General features: G+C 36.3%; 1 protein-coding gene across 1 annotated transcript; it reads left to right on the forward strand.

The window, feature by feature from the left end:
• Positions 1 to 6815: 6815 nt before the first annotated feature.
• LOC127496287 (class A basic helix-loop-helix protein 9) lies at positions 6816 to 11894 on the forward strand. The gene has a single exon (XM_051864112.1). The coding sequence runs from the start codon at positions 10693 to 10695 to the stop codon at positions 11494 to 11496; it is 804 nt and encodes a 267-aa protein (XP_051720072.1). The 5' UTR covers positions 6816 to 10692; the 3' UTR covers positions 11497 to 11894.
• The last annotated feature ends 7959 nt before the right edge of the window (positions 11895 to 19853 follow it).

Below are 19853 nucleotides of genomic sequence, written 5' to 3' on the forward strand. Positions count from 1 at the left end.
TGAGGAATTGTTGACAGTTAATTGGAAAGAGGACGTGATCACCTTTGAGATTTAATCATTTATTTTCTCCTGAGTCCTTCGCGCATAGATGTGAAAATTGTGTTGAGTGGAACTGTTTTTATTTATTTCTGTCTATTTAACAAAGTGTAAACCAAATGTTACACTACCTGTTTGGGGTCAGATTTCTTAATGAAAGAAATCAGTACTTTTATTTAGTGAGGAATGAGGATGCATTAAATTCATCAAAAGTAACAGTAAATCCCTTTACATTTTTAAAAAAATTAAAATAACTGAAGTTCTATTGAACTTTCTATTCAAAGAATCCTAAAGTATCAGTTTCCACAGCACAACTGTGATAATAATAAGAATTATTAAATGTTTAAATAAATTGTAATAATATTTTACAATATTACTGTTTTACTGTATTTTTGAACAAATAAATGCAGCCTTGGTGAGAATGAGAGACCTCTTTCAAAAACATTCAAAGTTTTTTGACCCCAAACTTTTGAACGATAGTGCACCATCAGATAGTCTTACAATATACTTTATAATAAATTGTGTATATGTTTTTCCATCATAGTGTGCTACAAGAAGCCTATTTGCTCATTTAGATGGTTTAAATTCCATGCATTCTCTTAAATTAACCAGAGGGGGGCAGACAAACCCTGTTATGACAATCAGTATGTTTAGTGTAGTCACACACACACACACACACATCTCTATATAAGTTATATTATTAAGTTTTAAGAACATAGGTTTATAAAATCTTTTTACAGAATGAGTCTGGCATCCCATTCATTATAATAAACCAGGGGAAATTCCTCAACTATGTTTAGAATGTCCGAATCCTTTGAAGGTGGTCAGATTTATCAGGATAGAGTGACATGGACAACAACCTCTGTGAACTCCTCTGGGGACTTTTGAACATCCAGTCCTGTGTGTTAGTACTTTTTGAAAGCACTAAAAAAGGTCATAGGTGGAACTAAAACGGCCTTTTCAAAATCTCTTTAGACTGTATTTTCACTTTTACATGTTTGTAGGTTAAGAATTGTCTCCCGCTTGCGTAATCAGCATTGGTGGACCTTTGAGCAAAACAACTCCAATCATCGCACATACAGTTGTTTGTCAGACACCGATGTGACTTTAAAAGCAGTTTTAATAGTCTATTCAGAAAGCTGTTTTATGGCTGAGCATGTCAGAATGTGTTTTTCTATGAATCTCTTGGACTATCTCAGCTGAAAATAACAGGCTATGAGTTTATAAGTTTCAAAGAAAATGCACAGCTTTTCATATAGATGTGCAGTAAATCATTCTCAGTATAAAATGATACTTGAATGGGAAAGATGAAAAAATTTTGAATAGTGTTTTAGGTAGGTAAAATTGTTTTAGAGGTAACTATAATGCATATATCTTCAGGGCAGTCTGAACTATGAGAGAAAGGTTACAGCTTACATTCCTAGACCATAACAGGCATTACCTACAGGCCATGTCATCGCATTTAAGTTGTGTCAAACACAGACTCCAGCCAGAGCATAAATCACATAACTCGGCTCTATTAATCTAGCAATCTAGCAAACCTTGAGTGAAAGGCTGGCTCTTTTAATTGCAGAGAGCTGGCTCAAATAATGCTAGTCCTCTGACTCTGTAATGCTGCTATACAGGTATCGGGGCGACGGGCCTTGAGCCCTTGAAAGACCAGCATGATTTCATATCCCTTGCGTCTTGTCAACACGCTTTCATCTGAACTCCAGTTAGTATCATTAACAGCTCATATTTCACTCTTCTGGAATGTTCTGGTACCTTCTCAAAAACAAATGTGAATATTAAGAATTTGCTACGTACGAATCAATTCAAACATGATTATATAATTATAATGCCTGTGGCATGTTGTGAAGACTTGTAGTCTGATGTTAAGGTGCGTCGCTTTGTTAAACCTGAAAGGGAAATCATTAGGGTTGTTTACTTGATGTCAAACGTGGAAAAAATGAGGTGCAGGTTGTAAAAAGTCAGTTTGACTCTTGCACCCGCTGACTGTCACCATGGAGACAAGCCCATCACAAATATAGCAGTACTGACTGAGACATCTTTCATCTTGATCCGGGTTGTATTGTCTTCATGCACATTTAATTTGATGAGCAAGATCAGATTTTGTTTTACAGCAGAATGTAAAAAAAAAAAAAAGGCTTGTTAGAAACCGGTACATATAAAACCAATGCACTTACACACACACACACACACACAAACTTTTATTTCTTCTTTGCATTTCTCCTTATCATAGTTGTCTAATAAACCTGGCATTACATACACTACCGGTCAAAAGTTTGGAAACATTACTATTTTTAATGTTTTTGAAGGAAGTCTCTTATGCTCATTAAGGCTGCATTTATTTCATAATAAATACAGAAAAAACAATAATATTGTGAAATATTATTACAATTTAAAATTATGGTTTTATATTTTAATATACTTTAAAATATAATTTATTTCTGTGATCAAAGCTGAATTTACTCCAGTCTTCAGTGTCACATGATCCTTCAGAAATCATTGTAATATGATGATTTGATACTCCGTTATTATCAATGTTGGAAACAGTTGTGCTGCTTAATATTTTTTTGGAATCTGTGATACTTTTTTCAGGATTCATTGAACAGCATTTAAAAAGAACAGCATTTATTCAAAATATAAGTCTTTTCTAACAACATAAATCTTTACTATCACTTTTTATCAATTTAACACATCCGTGCTGAATAAAAGTATTAATTTCTTTCAAAAAAAAAGTATCACAGGTTATGAAATAATATTAAGCAGTACAACTGTTTCCAACATTGATAATAAATCATCATATTACAATGATTTCTGAAGGATCATGTGACACTGAAGACTGGAGTAATGATGCTGAAAAGTCAGCTTTGATCACAGAAATAAATTATATTTTAAAGTATATTAAAATAGAAAACCATAATTTTAAATTGTAATAATATTTCACAATATTATTGTTTTTTCTGTATTTATTATGAAATAAATGCAGCCTTAATGAGCATAAGAGACTTCATTCAAAAACATTAAAAATAGTAATGTTTCCAAACTTTTGACCGGTAGTGTATTACAAATGTTATTGGCTCTTTGACGAAGCATTTTCTAAAAGCATAATTGTAAATGTAATGTATTGTGCTTGTAAGTTACATTGCATAGTGACTTTTTAAAATATCCACACAGATCTGTCTTGGTAGAAGACTGAATGAAAGCTTGTTTATTTAGCTCGGATTGGTTCCTTTGTCTGGGAGTGATTCATTTTTCTGGGCCGCCTCTTAATTTTACAGCTGTAGATGGAGCACAAGCAGCCAGTGCTGTGGATGGTGAGTCAGGGAACGAACAGATCAGCCCATCCTCCCCTGACAAGACACAACACCATCTTTACCATACCCTCATCAAACCTCAGGCAGCCGTGCCAACTTACAAGGGCGAGAGCAGATTAAGAGGCATGTGTCAACAATGTACTGTTGTACTCTTTTACAAGGGCTTGAATGGAGGGCCGAGGAGGTCCTAGACATTTCCATTACACTGTTACATGCGCCTGCAGCGATTGTAGTATATGGTTTGGGAACCCCCTAAATGAACAGCATATCGAATCAAAACAAACTAAGAAAGGTTGGAAGCCTTGAATGATGTTAATTTTGTGTCTTTTAAAGCTTCAGGAATGCACATAAGAGTATAGATGTCAGTTTATTTTATTTTAGGGTTTTTTTTTTTTTTTTTTTTTTTTTACATATTTATGAGTCAAAATCTGCTAAGGGCTAATTAAATGTAACAAATCATGTAAAAATTAAAATTCATTTTTGATAATTGCCTTAATCTTTTAAACAACTGAGAAGATAGTGATCAAACTACATTTTATAAAAATCAATTAAAGGGTTAGTTCACCCAAAAATGAAAATTATGTCATAATTACTCACCCTCATGTCGTTCCACACCCGTAAGACCTTCATTCATCTTCAGAACACAAATTAAGATATTTTTGATGAATCCGATGGCTCAGTGAGGCCTGCATAGCCAGCAATGACATTTCCTCTCTCAAGATCCATTAATGTACTAAAAACATATTTAAATCAGTTCATGTGAGTACAGTGGTTCAATATTAATATTATAAAGCCACGAGAATATTTTTGGTGCGCCAAAAAAACAAAATAAGGACTTATATAGTGATGGCCGATTTCAAAACACTGCTTCATGAAGCTTCGGAGCGTTATGAATCTTTTGAGTCGAATCAGCGGTTCGGAGCGCCAAAGTCACGTGATTTCAGCAGTTTGACACACGCTCCGAACCGCTGATTCAACACAAAAGATTAATAACGCTCCGTGTCATTGCTGGCTATGCAGGCCTCACTGAGCCATCGGATTTCATCAAAAATATCTTAATTTGTGTTCTGAAGATGAACGAAGGTCTTACGGGTGTGGAACGACATGAGGGTGAGTAATTAATGACATTATTTTCATTTTTGGGTGAACTAACCCTTTAAGTTTATAATGCATATTACATCAGCATGCAGATTGGACGACTACAGGGACTTATCTCAAGATCACCTGTTTATCAGTTCATCTATTGCCAAAATTATGAAAAAAAAAAAAAAAAAAGACAGTCAATAATAGTTTGTGCAAAAACAATGTCTGTCAAAACCAACACATGTTGAACAATGTTCACTAACCTGGCAAAGCTTTTCAATTGACTTGGCGTTTATTCTCTTTAGCATGCAGTGTGAAATATTTCACTCATTTCTCGGATCATTCCAATTCAATTGCAGCGAGTGAAGAACAAATTTATACTCATGTGCGTTATGTATTATGCACGTTATCATACCATTTTCTCCCTCTTCTTGGAAAGCGATGACACATTCAAAACATCCGGTACTGTGGGTTTCCCAGCAACTGCATGAACTCATGGCCCTTTGCTTCACGTAAATATTAACGTGTATTGTGCACGTTATTTTTTTTTTTTTTTTTGACAGACATCGATGTTGTGATATTCAAATGATGTGGATTTGATGGATCGTAAGATAATAATTATTTATGTCCCAGCCAGCAAGTATTCAGTGAAGTGACTGATGCCCATGAGTGTGTCATGTCGATGTTTTTAGTTCTAATATTTCAACCGACAGTCAGTTGGTTACACCTTTGCAACTATGTCAACTTTCTCTCATTAGAGTATTAGTAGAATGTGAGGTTAGGGTTAGAATAAGTTGACATGTTCTTGCAAAGTTACTTATAGTCAGTAGAATGTCTGTTGGAGGACCATCAAAATAAAATGTTAGCAAATATTAAAGGGATAGTTCACCCAAAATCATCATTTACTCTCCCTCAAGTTGTTCCAAACCTGTATGAATTTCTTTCTTCTGCTGAACACAAAAGAATTACTATTTGGTACTTTTGGAGTCATGAAATGTGTTTTAGCTTCATTTCATTTTTTCCCAGTTATAAGAGACGTGAACAAATTTAAAGATAGTAAATCACAAATGCTAGCACTTTCATTAAAGCATTAGTGGCCGGTATCCTACAGTGACATAGAGCTCAAAAATGTTCCAAAGAATGTCATAACGAATTCATGTTTTCCACGTGGACCTCTAATTTCCCTGCATACTTCTCAAGCCTCACCACCCCTTTAAAAACATGTATCTAAATAATTGTGTCACTGTCTTCTAATAACTGCCAGAAAGCAGCTTCTCATTATCTAACCTCAGACTTAAGATTTACAAATCTGTAGACAATTCACAGTTATGGCCGAGCTACCTCTAGTTCTCTCAGTGAGTGTACGGCTATCTAAAAAGACCTTGATTTATACATGGCGACTTATAATTACTAGTGTCTTCCCATTCGTCAAAAAAAGACTAGGCTGGGATGGGTTTTAAGAGCATGCTTGAAGTTCTCAGTACAAGACAATTAATCTGCCAACCATTCTTGTAAATCATCAATGTTTATGTGTTGGACTACATCAGTTAGTCTGGGGCAGTAAGGTGATTCAAGTGTGCAAATGTTTCCATTACAGATTAATCACACACTGCTGGTTGTGGAGTGCAGAGAATCAGAGTCACAGAGTGGAACAACTGACTTAATAGAAATTCAAGGTGGTTGAGAAAATGAAACGCACATTTATTTTGTGAACTGGTGCGAATATTGCATCACTACAGGGTTGTGAAAAATTCAGAACTGAAAAATGGTCTCCCTTTCAATTTATTGAGTGTTAGTGTGTCAGGTTAAAGGATATCCTGTAAACCTAATGGATGATGCTGGCTAAAAACGATCTATCTGCCTATCCATTCATCTGTTCAACCTTTAAAAACACTTTTTACTGTCACTGTCAAACAAGGCTGGTCATGCCAGCATTCAGACTTTGCTTTTTATAGTTATTACAGTTATACAGTTAATATATTTTACTTCCTTGTGTTTAAATTCAATTCTGCATCCTGTTTGCTACCTCATTTCAAAATCAATTTAAATTGCAATTTAAAAGGCATTCTCAATTCAGTTCTGAATATTGCCCAACCTGCTTTGCTAATAATGGAGTTGATGTGCTGGGAATCCAGTCTTACTGTTGTGAGGGGCAGTACAGGTTAAGTGTCCAGCTCAAGGGTGCTCTTTAACCTTTGACATGACCATCAACAGTTCAAAGCAGTTACCATTATAAAGCACTTTTTGGCTGACAGTTTAGATATTGGGAGAAAAATTGGACATTGATGAAATGAAGCTTGTTTCTGGAACTGAATAAAAAAAAAAAAAAGGTTATTACGACTTTTTATGTCACAATTCTGACTTTTTTTCTCACAATTGAAATTTTACATCTCGCAATTCTGTCCTTTTTTCTGATGTAAAGTCAGAATTGCGTGATATAAAGTTATAAACTCACAATTCAGATTTTTTTTCTCAGAATTGTGTTTATATCTCGCAGTTCTGACTTTATAACACTCAATTGTGAGATAAACTCGCAATTCTGAGAAAAAAGGTAAGTCTTTTTCTTCAGAATTGGACTTTATAACTCGCAAATTGTATCTCACAATTCTGAGAAAAGAAGTCAGGATTGCGAGATATAATCTCACATTTCTGACTTTATAACTCGCAATTCTGACTTTGTATCTCGCAATTGTGAGGAAAAAAAGTCAGAATTGTGAGATAAACAGTCACAATTATCTTTTTTTTTATTATTTCATAGGTAAAAGGTCTGTTAGATGGATTGTTATTTCATGTATTACCTGCAAAAGAAGAAAATCCTGTTATTTTAAGTGTTTTAGTTCCCAAACCTTGCAAACAAACCCCTCAATTACCAAGTACATCGGCCTCTCCTTTCTGTGTTCATGACCCCTAATTTTTTCTCTCATAACCATTGAGAAAAAGCGGCAAAAACAATTACACTGACATTCCCACGCTCTCCTCTGTCTGGCTGCAGTAGTTCTGTTTTTCGAATTTACTTACCTTGGTGTTTTCTACCCAGAAGTGTTATTATGTTTACCAGGTCAACAGAGCTGTCCACCACCCAAAGTCTCATTGATTTTATTCCTGTTCGAGTGTAAAATCCCAAAGCAGCCTATAATTAGCATGCAAAGGTTGTGGCATTTTACAACTAATTTCAAATTATAGAGCAAACACAGTATGATACAATACAGAGCCCTGTGTTTAAACAAACCTGCATTTTGGATTATAATTGCAGAACAAGAAAAGGAAGAGGATGTTGTAATTCCTACTTAAGCAACTATATTTTCCACTAACACAAACCGATTTGCCTTTCACTGCAGATCTGGAAAACACCCCACGCCCATGAGGGACATCAAATCAACACATCTATCAGTCAAAAACATGTTATACAGTAGTTAAATGGCTTGAACCACTCTCAGCAACTAAGGGGTTGTAAATATGTATATAGCCTCAGGTGCAATAAGATTAGACTTGATGAATGTTTGAATAGACTTGCTCCAGGTAATTGTGCTGCTAGTAATATTGTGCTACATTAAAAACTTGGTTGAAAAATGACTTTGTCACTGTAGTTTTGGTCTAATATGAGCTAATCGATTGTATTGTGTGTAAAATGACAGTCGAACCCCTAAATCTAGATGGCTGAAGTCATAACTAGGCAGTAAAAGCTGGACAGGAAGGAAGCAATGTCCGAAATGGCGCCTCATTTCTTGCTTAAAGGTTATTGCACCACCACCCACTGCTGATATGATCTTAGCTGTTAGGTGGCTTTCTTGAGCCACTGGTTTAACTGGAGGCTCGTCACCTGTGAAACAGGCACAGCCCAAGAGAAGATGGGACGCTTTTGCCATTATGACCTGACGGCAGGTCTGTCTAGTGGCTTCCTCAGTTTATTGTGGCTTTTTACTATTCAGTTAATTATCATAGAGTGACTTGTGCAATATTCCAATCCTCACTAAGCGAGGCTGTAAATTGAAATTTCAACGCATCTAAAAAGAAAAAGTAGAACATTTTTTTGGTAGGGCTCAAAAAGTTGGTTTTCTGGAGTTACGATTTTTTGTTTTTGTCTTGCCAACATTTTTACTGGCCCCAACACAAGAAATTTTAGTTTTATTTTAATAATTTTATATGCGTAAGAAAGATATATTTATATTTTTTTTTATTTAATGTTGGCCTTTCTTCAGAAATGTTGGAAAATGCTGGCTTACATTCCATGCAAACATTTCTTAGTTGGATGACTCCAAAGCCAGCAATGTTTTGTTTAGAGTAATTTTTTTATGCAATAACAATATAATCATGGTTTGTCAAATTTTAATGAGGAGGAGAAAATTCTTCCCATATCTTTTATTTTTGTCATAATATTCATGATTTTAATTATGATTTTATCAATATTACTTTTATTAATTTTAATACATTCCAACATTTGTTTGTACAGGCATTTTAGTTTTGAGTGTTGAGTCTGATGTAAAATCTTGGTCTTGAAGCAAAATGTGTTGCGAAACCTATCTAGAGACAAGACCACATTACGACTTGGTGGTTGGAAAAATACTGCCGTTTCTTTTTCACACTAAGAGGTTAAAATTTTACAATATTGCCCACTTTTAGTACAAACAGAACAAACCTGAGAGTTCAAGTAGGGGATACACAAGCTGTTTGTGAGTGAGAATAAAAGGGAACAGCACCGAAGCCCTTAACTTACAGTCATCACAGGTAATAATTGTAAAATATCTGTGTTCCTTTTCCCCAGCTTTGAAGTGAGGTGGCTACTGTCTGTTCTTGCCCCGTAGGAAGCACACATTAGATTTATGACTTTGCAGACAACCAAATTACACTGTCCCTCGCTGCAGCCCAGGAAGGCCAGTAATCGCTTAATACACAACAGCTAATTGTGAGCATACAGAGATACAGAGTTTATGTGACACATGATAAGTGTATTTCCATCCCTCTGGCAGAGAAAAGGTGTAAAGGCAAATTGGTAAAAGAGGCTTATCTGATAAAGCTGTAATTTGTCATGAATGTTCCAATTTTTCTCTCAACACCCAGGACACGGCTTAGACAATCTATCTGGATCAAGGTGGAGGAAAACTAGCAATGAAATTCTTTTGCTCTGTTGTCATTTATGCATTATGAATGACCATGGTTCAGAATTGGGAATTCTACACCGCAGGCTTGTACTTCTCAGCACTTTCATAGTTATGGTCTTCTGTAGAGGTTCTTGTTGTAATCTGTAGTTCTATTTAGAACCGTTTGTGTTGAGGATTAGGGTTCTTTATTCCTGCCCTTTTGATTTTCAAATCTGTGACTGTCAAAAAATTCTTTCAAAGCAGCTTCTGACAGGTTTTCTTGAGCTCAACTTCACAGACTGTCAACATGTTTATAGATTTTACTGGTTACAAACTGAAAACCCATCATCTTGTTCTTCTAGAACCCTTTTTCCTAAAGGTGTAGTTCTCCCAAATAACTATAAAATAAAAATAAAGGTTCCAAAAGGGGGTTTTCAAAGTGATGCCGTAGAAGAACCATGGGTTCTCCAAAGAACCTTTCAGTAAAATGTTTTTTTGAAAAGAACCATATGTTTCTTTGTGTGAAGAACATTTTAATAATCTGAAGAAACTTTATTATTTCCAATATAAAGAACCTTTTGTGCAATGGAAAGCTTAAATGGATGTTAAAGGTTCTTCAGGGAACTATATGCCAATAAAGAACCTTTATTTTTAATAGTGAGAATTGTTTTTGCATTTTACGAACATAAGAATGAACCGTGATTCCATAATATTTATAAGGAAGAAACATATCAATACGCAACTGTCAAAGAGTCAAAACCGAGCACAAAACGCCTAATTTTCACACACGCAGAGTTACGTGCATCTGTCAACTCTGCAATTGCCATTCCTCGTTTTCGGCATGGTACGGTTGAAAAGATCAGATCCTGTGTGTTGAGGAGGTGTGTCAAAGCCTGATGACTGATGTCTACACTTGCCTGGAGGGCACTTGTAAACACAGAATACACCTTTGCTTATAGGCAGCTGGCTCACGTGACACATCTACAGATTGCGTTTAAAAACCCCTCTCTCCCTCTCCGAGACTGACAGATCCGAACTGGTAGGTGAGGAGAAGATCTCAACATGTGGATGTTTTGCAAAGATAACTGTTTGTAGTTCACACAGGACCGTAAGAGTTCTCATCTCTCATACCAAGGCTGAGATTTGCATTTTGAAGTAGACAAAAGTGAACAACGATGAGTTTGGGCAGCACCAGTACAGAATCTGAAGTTTCAGAGGATGAGTTGGAGGATTGTCCTTTAGGTCCGGATGACGACTGTGACAACGAAAGCCCTGGAAAGCTTCGTTCAGAACGCTCAATGTCATCCGGCCCAAGTGACACAGAGGATGTCAAAGCGGTTAAGGGCCGAACTCGGCCTAAACGGTCCAAAGCACGGAGAGTCGCCGCCAACATCCGAGAACGGAAGCGCATTCTGGACTACAACCAGGCCTTCAACGCATTACGCACGGTCCTCAAACACGACCTTAGTGGAAAGCGCCTGTCCAAGATCGCCACGCTCCGCCGCGCCATCCAGCACATTTCAACACTGTCTTTGTATCTGCGAACACATTCGGATACAGAACCGCACCCACCTCCGTGTACTCATACGGAGTGCTATCGGCAGCCGGAAGAGAACAGTTCCCTGCCCAGGAAGACCGGAACTTTCCAGGAACCGATAGATAACTACATTCCCCATCAGCCAGAGCTCACAGTCTCTACAGAGATGTATCAGGACACATCAAACTCGACACCATCTCAACACTACAACCACTGCACCACCACCAGTCAGGAACACGTGAACCGTGGACACTTCGGTCAGCACTGGGAGGATCAGAGCCGTGATTACTACAGTGGAGGACCTGGATATCAACATGGGACGAGGGTCACCTGTCATCAGAACCATATGGACACTTATGCAGACTCTGCGAACCCGTCTTTGGCTTGGCAGCTGGGTTACCTTCAATGTCACGGACACCAGCAGTTCCTGAGTATGCACTAACTTTTCTCAAGCTAGAGTTACTTTTGAAAAGCATTCGAAATTTTTGAATATAATAGTGTGCATTAAGAGTATTTTTGCATACATTTCTCAGGTTAAAAAATATACTGTATATTACAGCAAATGCCTGGTAAAAATCCTCTTCTATAATTGTTAGTTTATTGTAAATTGTAAATAATATTTTTTAAAAAAGAATATGTCAGAAATGTCAGAAATTAGCTTAAAGGTTAGCTTCAATATCTTGTTACCACTTATTTTTTTCCGTATGCTCAGCCCCCAAATAAAGCAGCTTATTATAAAACTGACTTTGGCTCTTTTCAAACCACTGTCCTTAAAAGTATAAATATCTTTTAAATGTAAATTTAATGCAGTCGTATACTACTCTCATACCCAATACCCATAACGTATTAAGTGCAATCCAGTTCATTTTGATGAAACCATTTCATTCACATTATTTCTACAGTGATATCTAACCCTGATCCATGTCAGTATTGAAGTCTGTTTGTGCCTCAGAGTAAAAAATAAAATAAAATTGCAATTTTATGCCACAAGTGATCTTTATTTATCTTTACTGTGATTTTATTTCTTACAATATAACTTTACATATAATGTTACTGTGTATGTTGTAATATGACTGATTTTATATATTGCAATTGCAATTTTTTATCTTTAAATTGTAACTTTATTTCTTGCAGTTGCACCTTTATATTTCACTGTTATGTGATTCTTTCTTAAAGTTATTTTATTACCTTGTTTTATTTAATTTTTTACTTTGAGGTGATAGTGGGTTTCCGTATGTCAAGCATTGCTGCAGTGTGTGAAGAAGTCAGAAGTCGTAGTAATTCAGCGAGTTTGAAATTCTGAAAAACTGAAATTCTTTGCGCACTTGAGGGAAGGAGAGCAAAACTGGTTAATCTGCAAAATTCCTTATGGAGTGAGTTAAAGTGTGTTAAAACATCTGACAGTTTAGCACATGCATAATTGCTGTCAATGTTAATTATAACTTAAAGGTGCAATAGGTGATTCTCTACAGAAACATTTTTGTTATACTGGTTGAAAGTCTCCTCATATCCTGATAGCAATCACTATGTTAAACGGTCTGAATGTGTTTTTATAAATATGTATCGTCTGTGGAAGGTGTAGGACCAAATATTCATCCAATCATTATATTTGGTCCGATTGAAATATGATGTCCGACCTGCCTGTCAATGTATGTTTTTACATACCCTCGCGCACCATTCACGCAGACATCATTCGTCATCAGCACGTTTTAAAGGGTTTAAATGAAAATTCTGTCATTAATTACTCACCCTCATGTCGTTCCAAACCCGTAAGACCTTCGTTCATCTTCAGAACACAAATTAAGGTCTTTTTGATGAAATCTGAGAGATGGATGTCCCTCCATAGACTACCTTTGCAGCTTGATCTTTGACACTTCAAAAAGTTCATAAAGAGATCGGAAAACTAATCCACCAATTAAATCTATTCATCATAAAAAGTGATCGAGTCTCTTTGGAAAATTTTTGGACTAAACTACTCGATTCATATGGATTAGTTTTCCATTTGTTTTCCGGAGATGAATGAAAGGCTTACAGGTTAGGAACGACATGAGGGTGAGTAATTTCATTTTGGGGTGAACTAACCCTTTAATGCAGAGTTTATACAGACAAACCTCACTCATGGAGCGCCGCAAACAAACAGCAGCCAGCTACAGTTCCTACCGAATCAAAACAAATAACTTGTACTGCGTTCACATCATAACTACCGTAATGAAGAGATGGCAACCCGTGACTAACCGCAGTCAGACTCTGAATCATGCATGTCAGCAGTATCAACACTGAAATGAATGTGCAGCAGTCAGGTATAAGCTCTCTAAGGTGGTTTTTACGTTCATTATTATTGTTACATGTGCTTTGAGATATGAGGTAGTTTAACGCTGTCTCTTGTGATGCTTTGCCGAGAGCAGCTGTGTGTGTGTGTGTGTGTGTGTGTGTGCACATTCATGTGTTTTGGAGGAGGCGTGGCTTTGGACGGTGATTTGCAGGGAGGGTCGTATTCTTTCAATGCTAGCAGGCTAACAATAGCATTTCCCACCTACTGCACCTTTAAGTTAAGCAGGATTTTTGCTAGTGTATTAGATGCAATTATTGCAAAACTTTCTGTTGAACAAAGTGCCGTCAATCAATGGTTAGAATATAGAAAATGACAGCGAGTCTTATATTTATTATACAGATACAAAATGATGTAAATGTGCCTAAAATAATTGAGTGCAAAGCTTTACTGATGACTGAGTGATTACTACATGATGTCACAATCAGGTTTCTGTTGTAAAATGTTCTGTAATTATTCTACCAGGATTTGTTGTGCAAAGAATACATATTATAAGCTAATGAAAATTTGACTTTAAAGACAGTTTATGCAGTTCAACACCAAAATTTATCTCCTTATTAAGAGATTAAAAATGTTGGTTTTCAGGCTTTTTTAGAATTGCAAATTAGCAATAGTGTCTTAAAAAGTAATTGATTTAATGGAGAACTTATTCCAGCAGAAAGAGGGAAGTGAGGAGGTTCTCCCCCCTCAGGACTGATGGAGGGAGTTGATTCCAGTAAGATGGGGGAAACAAGGAACAGGAAGGAGCGCAGCGCTCCCTCCAGGCAGACATGACTCAGCTTTTCCTCTTGATCTCGTCCACTCAGGGGAACTTTGTCAGATTCTGTTCCTCTCCGCCCCCTTCACATGGTGTGGTGACATGTCTCTCGTTATTGACAGAACTAGCAGTAAGTATAACTAGTAACAACTGCTGACTTTGTACTGTAATTTCAAAAGCATTGCTATTTGAGTCAGAGAAGCTCAAGCTCAGTCGGATTGAACTAAATAATGGGTTCAAATCGCAGTGAAGGATTGTGGGAAAGTATTTAAACGCAGTCATAACAAACACCCAATTTTTTGACTTGCAGGCTAAAGGTTACTGTTGTTTTTTTATGAAGTCATTGCACAAGTGGGCCACTTGATGGCAGCAAATACATCCAAGGCCAGTCTCAATGTCAATGTTTTTTCTTTCTTTTTTGCAGAATACAAACCCAGTTAACCTGTCGATTTTGGATTAGTCTTGCTGAACTCGCAACATATTGCTGGATCAATAAAAATATGTTAGAATTTACTCATCCTCATGTTATATTTATATGACTTTTTTCTGATCTGTTTTCTTACTTCTGTATATTTAGCTGTCGTTTGCTGTGATTAATCTGAAACCTGATGGCGTGTCTTATTTGAATGTACACAAACAGCAATGTATGAGTTTAAAACAACATGAGGGTGAGTAAATGATCAGAATTTTTGGGTGAATTATTCCTTTGACCCTTATCCTTCCCAAAATCCATTACCATTGCTTCAGTTATGCCACTGGCTTGTGTTAAGCCTTCACACTTGAATCCCATAAAACCATCAGCACAAAGTTCACATTAATTTTTGTCCACATGTCTAAGGCTTATTATCATTCCATTCCAAAATACCAGTGTGGAATATGTTCACGTCTCTGCCATGAATTCTTTTTAGCTCTCAGCACCTTCTTTCAGACATTTTATATGACTAATACAGCATGTCAATGCAAGCATAAACAGTTTAAGGCTAACAAAAGCCAGCTACTGCATAGAAGACAGATGATTCCAGCTCCACATAAACAACCCTGTGAGCAGCAAGCATGTTTTTCAGAGTCCAGCTGACATTGGAGTGCACACAATCCCTGATGGATTGGGCAAAGGCTAACTGCTAGCCAGCTAAATGACAGATTGCACAGTGACAGTGGAGATGATCACTGTCTTGTACAGAGAAGGTTTCATCTAGTCTGGTCTAATGAGCCCAAGACTAAGAAAATGACCCATGTGACGCTGCTAAGAAACTGAGTGGAATTAAGGTTATTGATCAGTGATCTACAGTAACTGTAGAGGGTGTTTATAATGACAGTGATTTAGCTATGTTTATTTTGCAGTTCTATTTGTGACGAGAGTTTATTTCTAAAGACGGCAAAGTAAAAAAACAAAATGTCTTTATGCAAATGAGCAGCAGTTTGATGTGGCACAGTCAGTGGAGCTCATGTGATCCATCTCCTGTGAGATACAAGCTGTAAAACGAGAATATAATTCTCCTCTGCCCACACACACACCGCTCAAAAGTTTGGGGTCGGTAAGATTTTAATACTTGTAATTCTGCAAGAATGTATTAAATTGAATCGATTAAGATTGACAGTGAAAACTTTTATATTGTTACAAAAAAAAAATGTAATTTCAAATAAATGCTGCTGTTCTGAACTTTATATAAGAGTCTTGAAAAAAATGTATCATGGTTTCCACAAAAATAGCACAACCATTTTTAAAGTTTTGAAGAAATGTTTCTTGAGCATCAATTCATCATATTAGAATGATTTCTGAAGGATCATGTGACACTGAAGACTGGAGTAATGATGCTGAAAATTCAGCTTTGATCACAGGAATAAATTACATTTTAAATATATTAAAATAGAAAACAGTTGTTTGGAATTTCAATAATATTTCACAATAATAATGTTTTTACTTTATATTTTGTATCAAATAAATACAGCCTTGGTGAGCATAAAGAGACTTTTAAAAAACCTGAACCCAAATTTTTGAATGGTAGTGTACAGGGATTAAAATTTAATAAAAATTCATAGAAAAATAAATGATTCATTGAAACCTGTGTCAGAAATTGGTGCTTTTCTGAGTGATAATTGTTCATCTTGTTTGTAATATGATGTATTACGCGCTGCTGCAGTTTATGTGCAGATACTTCCTCTGCATAATGTGAACTTTCAGCAGCGAGAAAATTGATTCCCTGTCAAAAAATTTTTTTTTTACTGCCAATGCATCTCATTTATTAAAAACAGATTTTAAAAAGCCATGGCCACCAATAATATTAGGTATCTAGCAGTAGGAACGTTTCCTAATGGAGCAATACAAGTGCTGTCAGTGTGAAAGAGGACACTTTCTGTGAACTGTCAGAGTTTTCTCTTTGTGGAAACTCGAAACTTGTGATGTGTCATCACTCAGCACCGGAATTCACACATGCACTATAATTAATTTAATTTTTTTATTTTTGTCTCTTTTATGAAACAGGTTTGTTAGAAAGTATCAGGAAACCATCAGGAAGAAAGAAGGTGGTATAATTTTATTTTGGTGGTCCACTTTAGACATTCTACTAACTATAAGTGACTTTACGATTATTAGTGGACTGTCTATCACTTTACTTTGATGCTTCCCCAACAGTCATTATACTGACTATAACATGTCAGCTTTGATGTTAACTCAGGCCACATCCACATGAAGCCAGAGCTTTCCCTATCCGTTCTTTTTTTTTTTTCCTCGTCTCAAGAAATATCTGCGGAACCACTGAAACAGACTCAAAACGATGTAGTATACATGCCAGACCAGTATGTGGCGCTGTAATTCTGCCACAGAAATACACTAAAAACAGGAGAATAAGACTTGGAGCATACACGCTCCCTGCGTTCCATTCGGAAGGGCTCATCCCTATGCCCTAATCCCTTAAAAGGGTTTACCTTCCGGAGTGAGAGCTTCAAAGGGATGAAGGGTGTAGGGGTGAAAAAAACTCTTTTTTTGGAACGCACTTCTGCGTCATCTTAACGAGACAATCAAGGAGGAGATTGTGCAAGCTGCACCCTTTGCTTAACGTTAGTTTATTTATTTATTTATTTTTGGTTTATCACCATATTGTATATTGTGTCTATGTATTTTAAACATTTGAATGGACTGATAAAGGGAGCTGTAAAGTATTTTTGTTGAAGTACAATGTCGTTTTGATCATAATAATGTACTAAATCTAACTCGTATAAATATTACAGTAGTATAGAAAAATACTATACATACATTTATAGGTAAAATCGAACTCCGAGCCTCCTGTATCCATTCTGTGACGTCAAACAACTTCCCTGTGCAAAGGATCATGGGGGCCCGAAGTGTCCATCAGTTGTACCCTTCAAAATCCTTCACTCCGAAGGGCCCTTTGAAGTGGCCAGTTTTGAGCACTACGGTTTGGAACGACCCTTCAATATGGCGGCCATGATTGTTTTAACTCCGAAGTGCCCTTCGGAGGGCGATATATCCCATTTGGAACGCACCGGCTGTATACAAACTTGAGTAAAGCTTAGAAATAAAGCTTTACATTAGTAAAGCTAATAGGCTCAGTAGCTTCTGCGGCACGAACACAAGCATGTAGTCCGCTGTTGTTGTTGTTGTTGTTGTTGTTGTTACGTGACGTAGCGGTGTCTGACTAGGGTCGAGACATGGAGTGATGGCATTATCGTTTCACAAAATATACGGATTGGCTGTACAGATGAAAACGCAAGGGTGTCGTTTTCAGATTTATTCACTCTGGGACGCGGTTTCAGCCTCCCAAAACGCCGGATCCATCTGGACAAAGCGGCATTACGATACAAAATTTTTATGTAATAATCTAAGCGCGTCTCCATGTGGATGGGCTCTTATTATACTAACCCTAACCTAACAGTCCTGACTCTCTGTGGTCCTTAAAAATCCCAGGATGTCCTTCGAAAAAGAGTAGGGGTGTAACCCTGGCATCCTGGCCAAATTTAGCGATTGGCCTCTGTCCATCATCATTCCCATATATATAGAGTACCTCAGGGATGAGGGTGAGTAATAAATGACATTATTTTCATTTTTGGGTGAACCAACCCTTTAAACTTGCGTTGTCCACATGAACACATGGTAACTGCTGCACCATAGCTTTAGTATTAATCTCATTTGAAATAACAAACTAATTTAACTATCTTATTCCTACTTGTTGTGTTTTATTATTTGTTTGTTTGTTTGTTTGTTTAAAGCTAATGATAAATTACAAGCATCGAGGAAAATCAATTGGGAGATGAGGTCACCTAAAAATCAAAAGATATTTTCAATGCTGTTGACTGCAGTTCTGGCACAAAGTCACAATTTTCTCCAAAAATAATCCATAAATGAATAGAGAGAGATAACAGAACAAGGCTGTGGCGTGTCCATGGAGAGATATTAGGTATTTTCAGCTTTTTTTTTTTTTTCACAACCGCCCTCCAGCTCCCCTTCTACGCATTTGTGGAGGCCATTCAGGAGATTTGTGTGAGAGGCTGATACAAAATCCCCGACTGTTCTGCTGCAATATTTTGTGTGTGTCCTTCCTTTACCTCCTACAAAGTCACTCTTGTCATTAAGCTCCTGTGACAGATCAGCAGTTATTCCCACACCACACACAGTTATACATGCAGAGTTAATTCTTTGATTTATTGCCTTGAGGTTAAGACACAAAGAAATATGCAGAGAGAACTTTTCAGTGCTAGATGGATGACGGAAGGAGACGGAGGTGACATGCCCATCAACCTGTTCTGCCTACTTGGATCTTACCTTTTGCTGACCACTAACTTTTATCATTTCCAAAAAATAAAAATTCTCACCTTTATGCCATTTCAAAATGGTATGACTTTCTTTCTTCTGTGGAACATAGAGGATATTTTGAGAAATGTGTGTATGTGTGTGGTAAACTACTGTATCCCTTTTATATTATTATTATTGTATATTATTACACTGCATTTATTGTATTAATAAAAAATATTAAATATATTTTACATCATGGCATTCAGTGGTCTGATGTTTCCTAATTTATCGATTGTATTGAAAATAACTTTATTATTAATATTACTGTAATACTACTGTAATTCTATTGCAGTGTTCATCTTGTTACTTGGCTGATTTATTTTCAAGTTGTATTACACTTTTTCCTTCATTAAGATAATAAATTATATATATATATATATATATATATATATATATAATATTTACAGTGCACACCCCTCTGAACAAATACAAAAGATGTATTTTCTTTATGATCTCTAATACAATTCATGGAAAGATGGCAAAACTAAAATGTATTAAACATATACATAATAAAAACTGAGAAATAGATGTCATTAATAGCCATAAAATAAGTAAATTAGCCAATTTTGTTTAAATTAAGGATTGCAGAAATGAGTACACCCTAGATTTAAAGGTGCAATATGTAATATTTTTCCAGTAAAATATCCAAAAACCACTAGGTCAGTGTTATATATTTTGTTCACTTGAGTACTTACAATATCCCAAATGTTTGCAACTATTTGTAAATTGTGAGAAAATTGCAATTTTAACCAAGGCTCCGGGACGTGTGAGGAGTCGCCTGTCAATTGCGTCATACCCGCGTTACCCTCGGTTTCCGGTTTTATTTTGTAGAAACCATGGAAACACCAAAGACGCTTTAATACATTACATGTTTTAATAGACAAGGGAACAACTGTTTTGATA

Source organism: Ctenopharyngodon idella, chromosome 15 (assembly GCF_019924925.1).
Source record: "Ctenopharyngodon idella isolate HZGC_01 chromosome 15, HZGC01, whole genome shotgun sequence".
In the NCBI taxonomy this organism is placed as follows: Eukaryota; Metazoa; Chordata; class Actinopteri; order Cypriniformes; family Xenocyprididae; genus Ctenopharyngodon; species Ctenopharyngodon idella.

Coding starts and splice junctions, on each gene's coding strand:
- LOC127496287 (XM_051864112.1), top strand. CDS start 10,693: ATGAGTTTGGGCAGCACCAGTACAGAATCTGAAGTTTCAGAGGATGAG.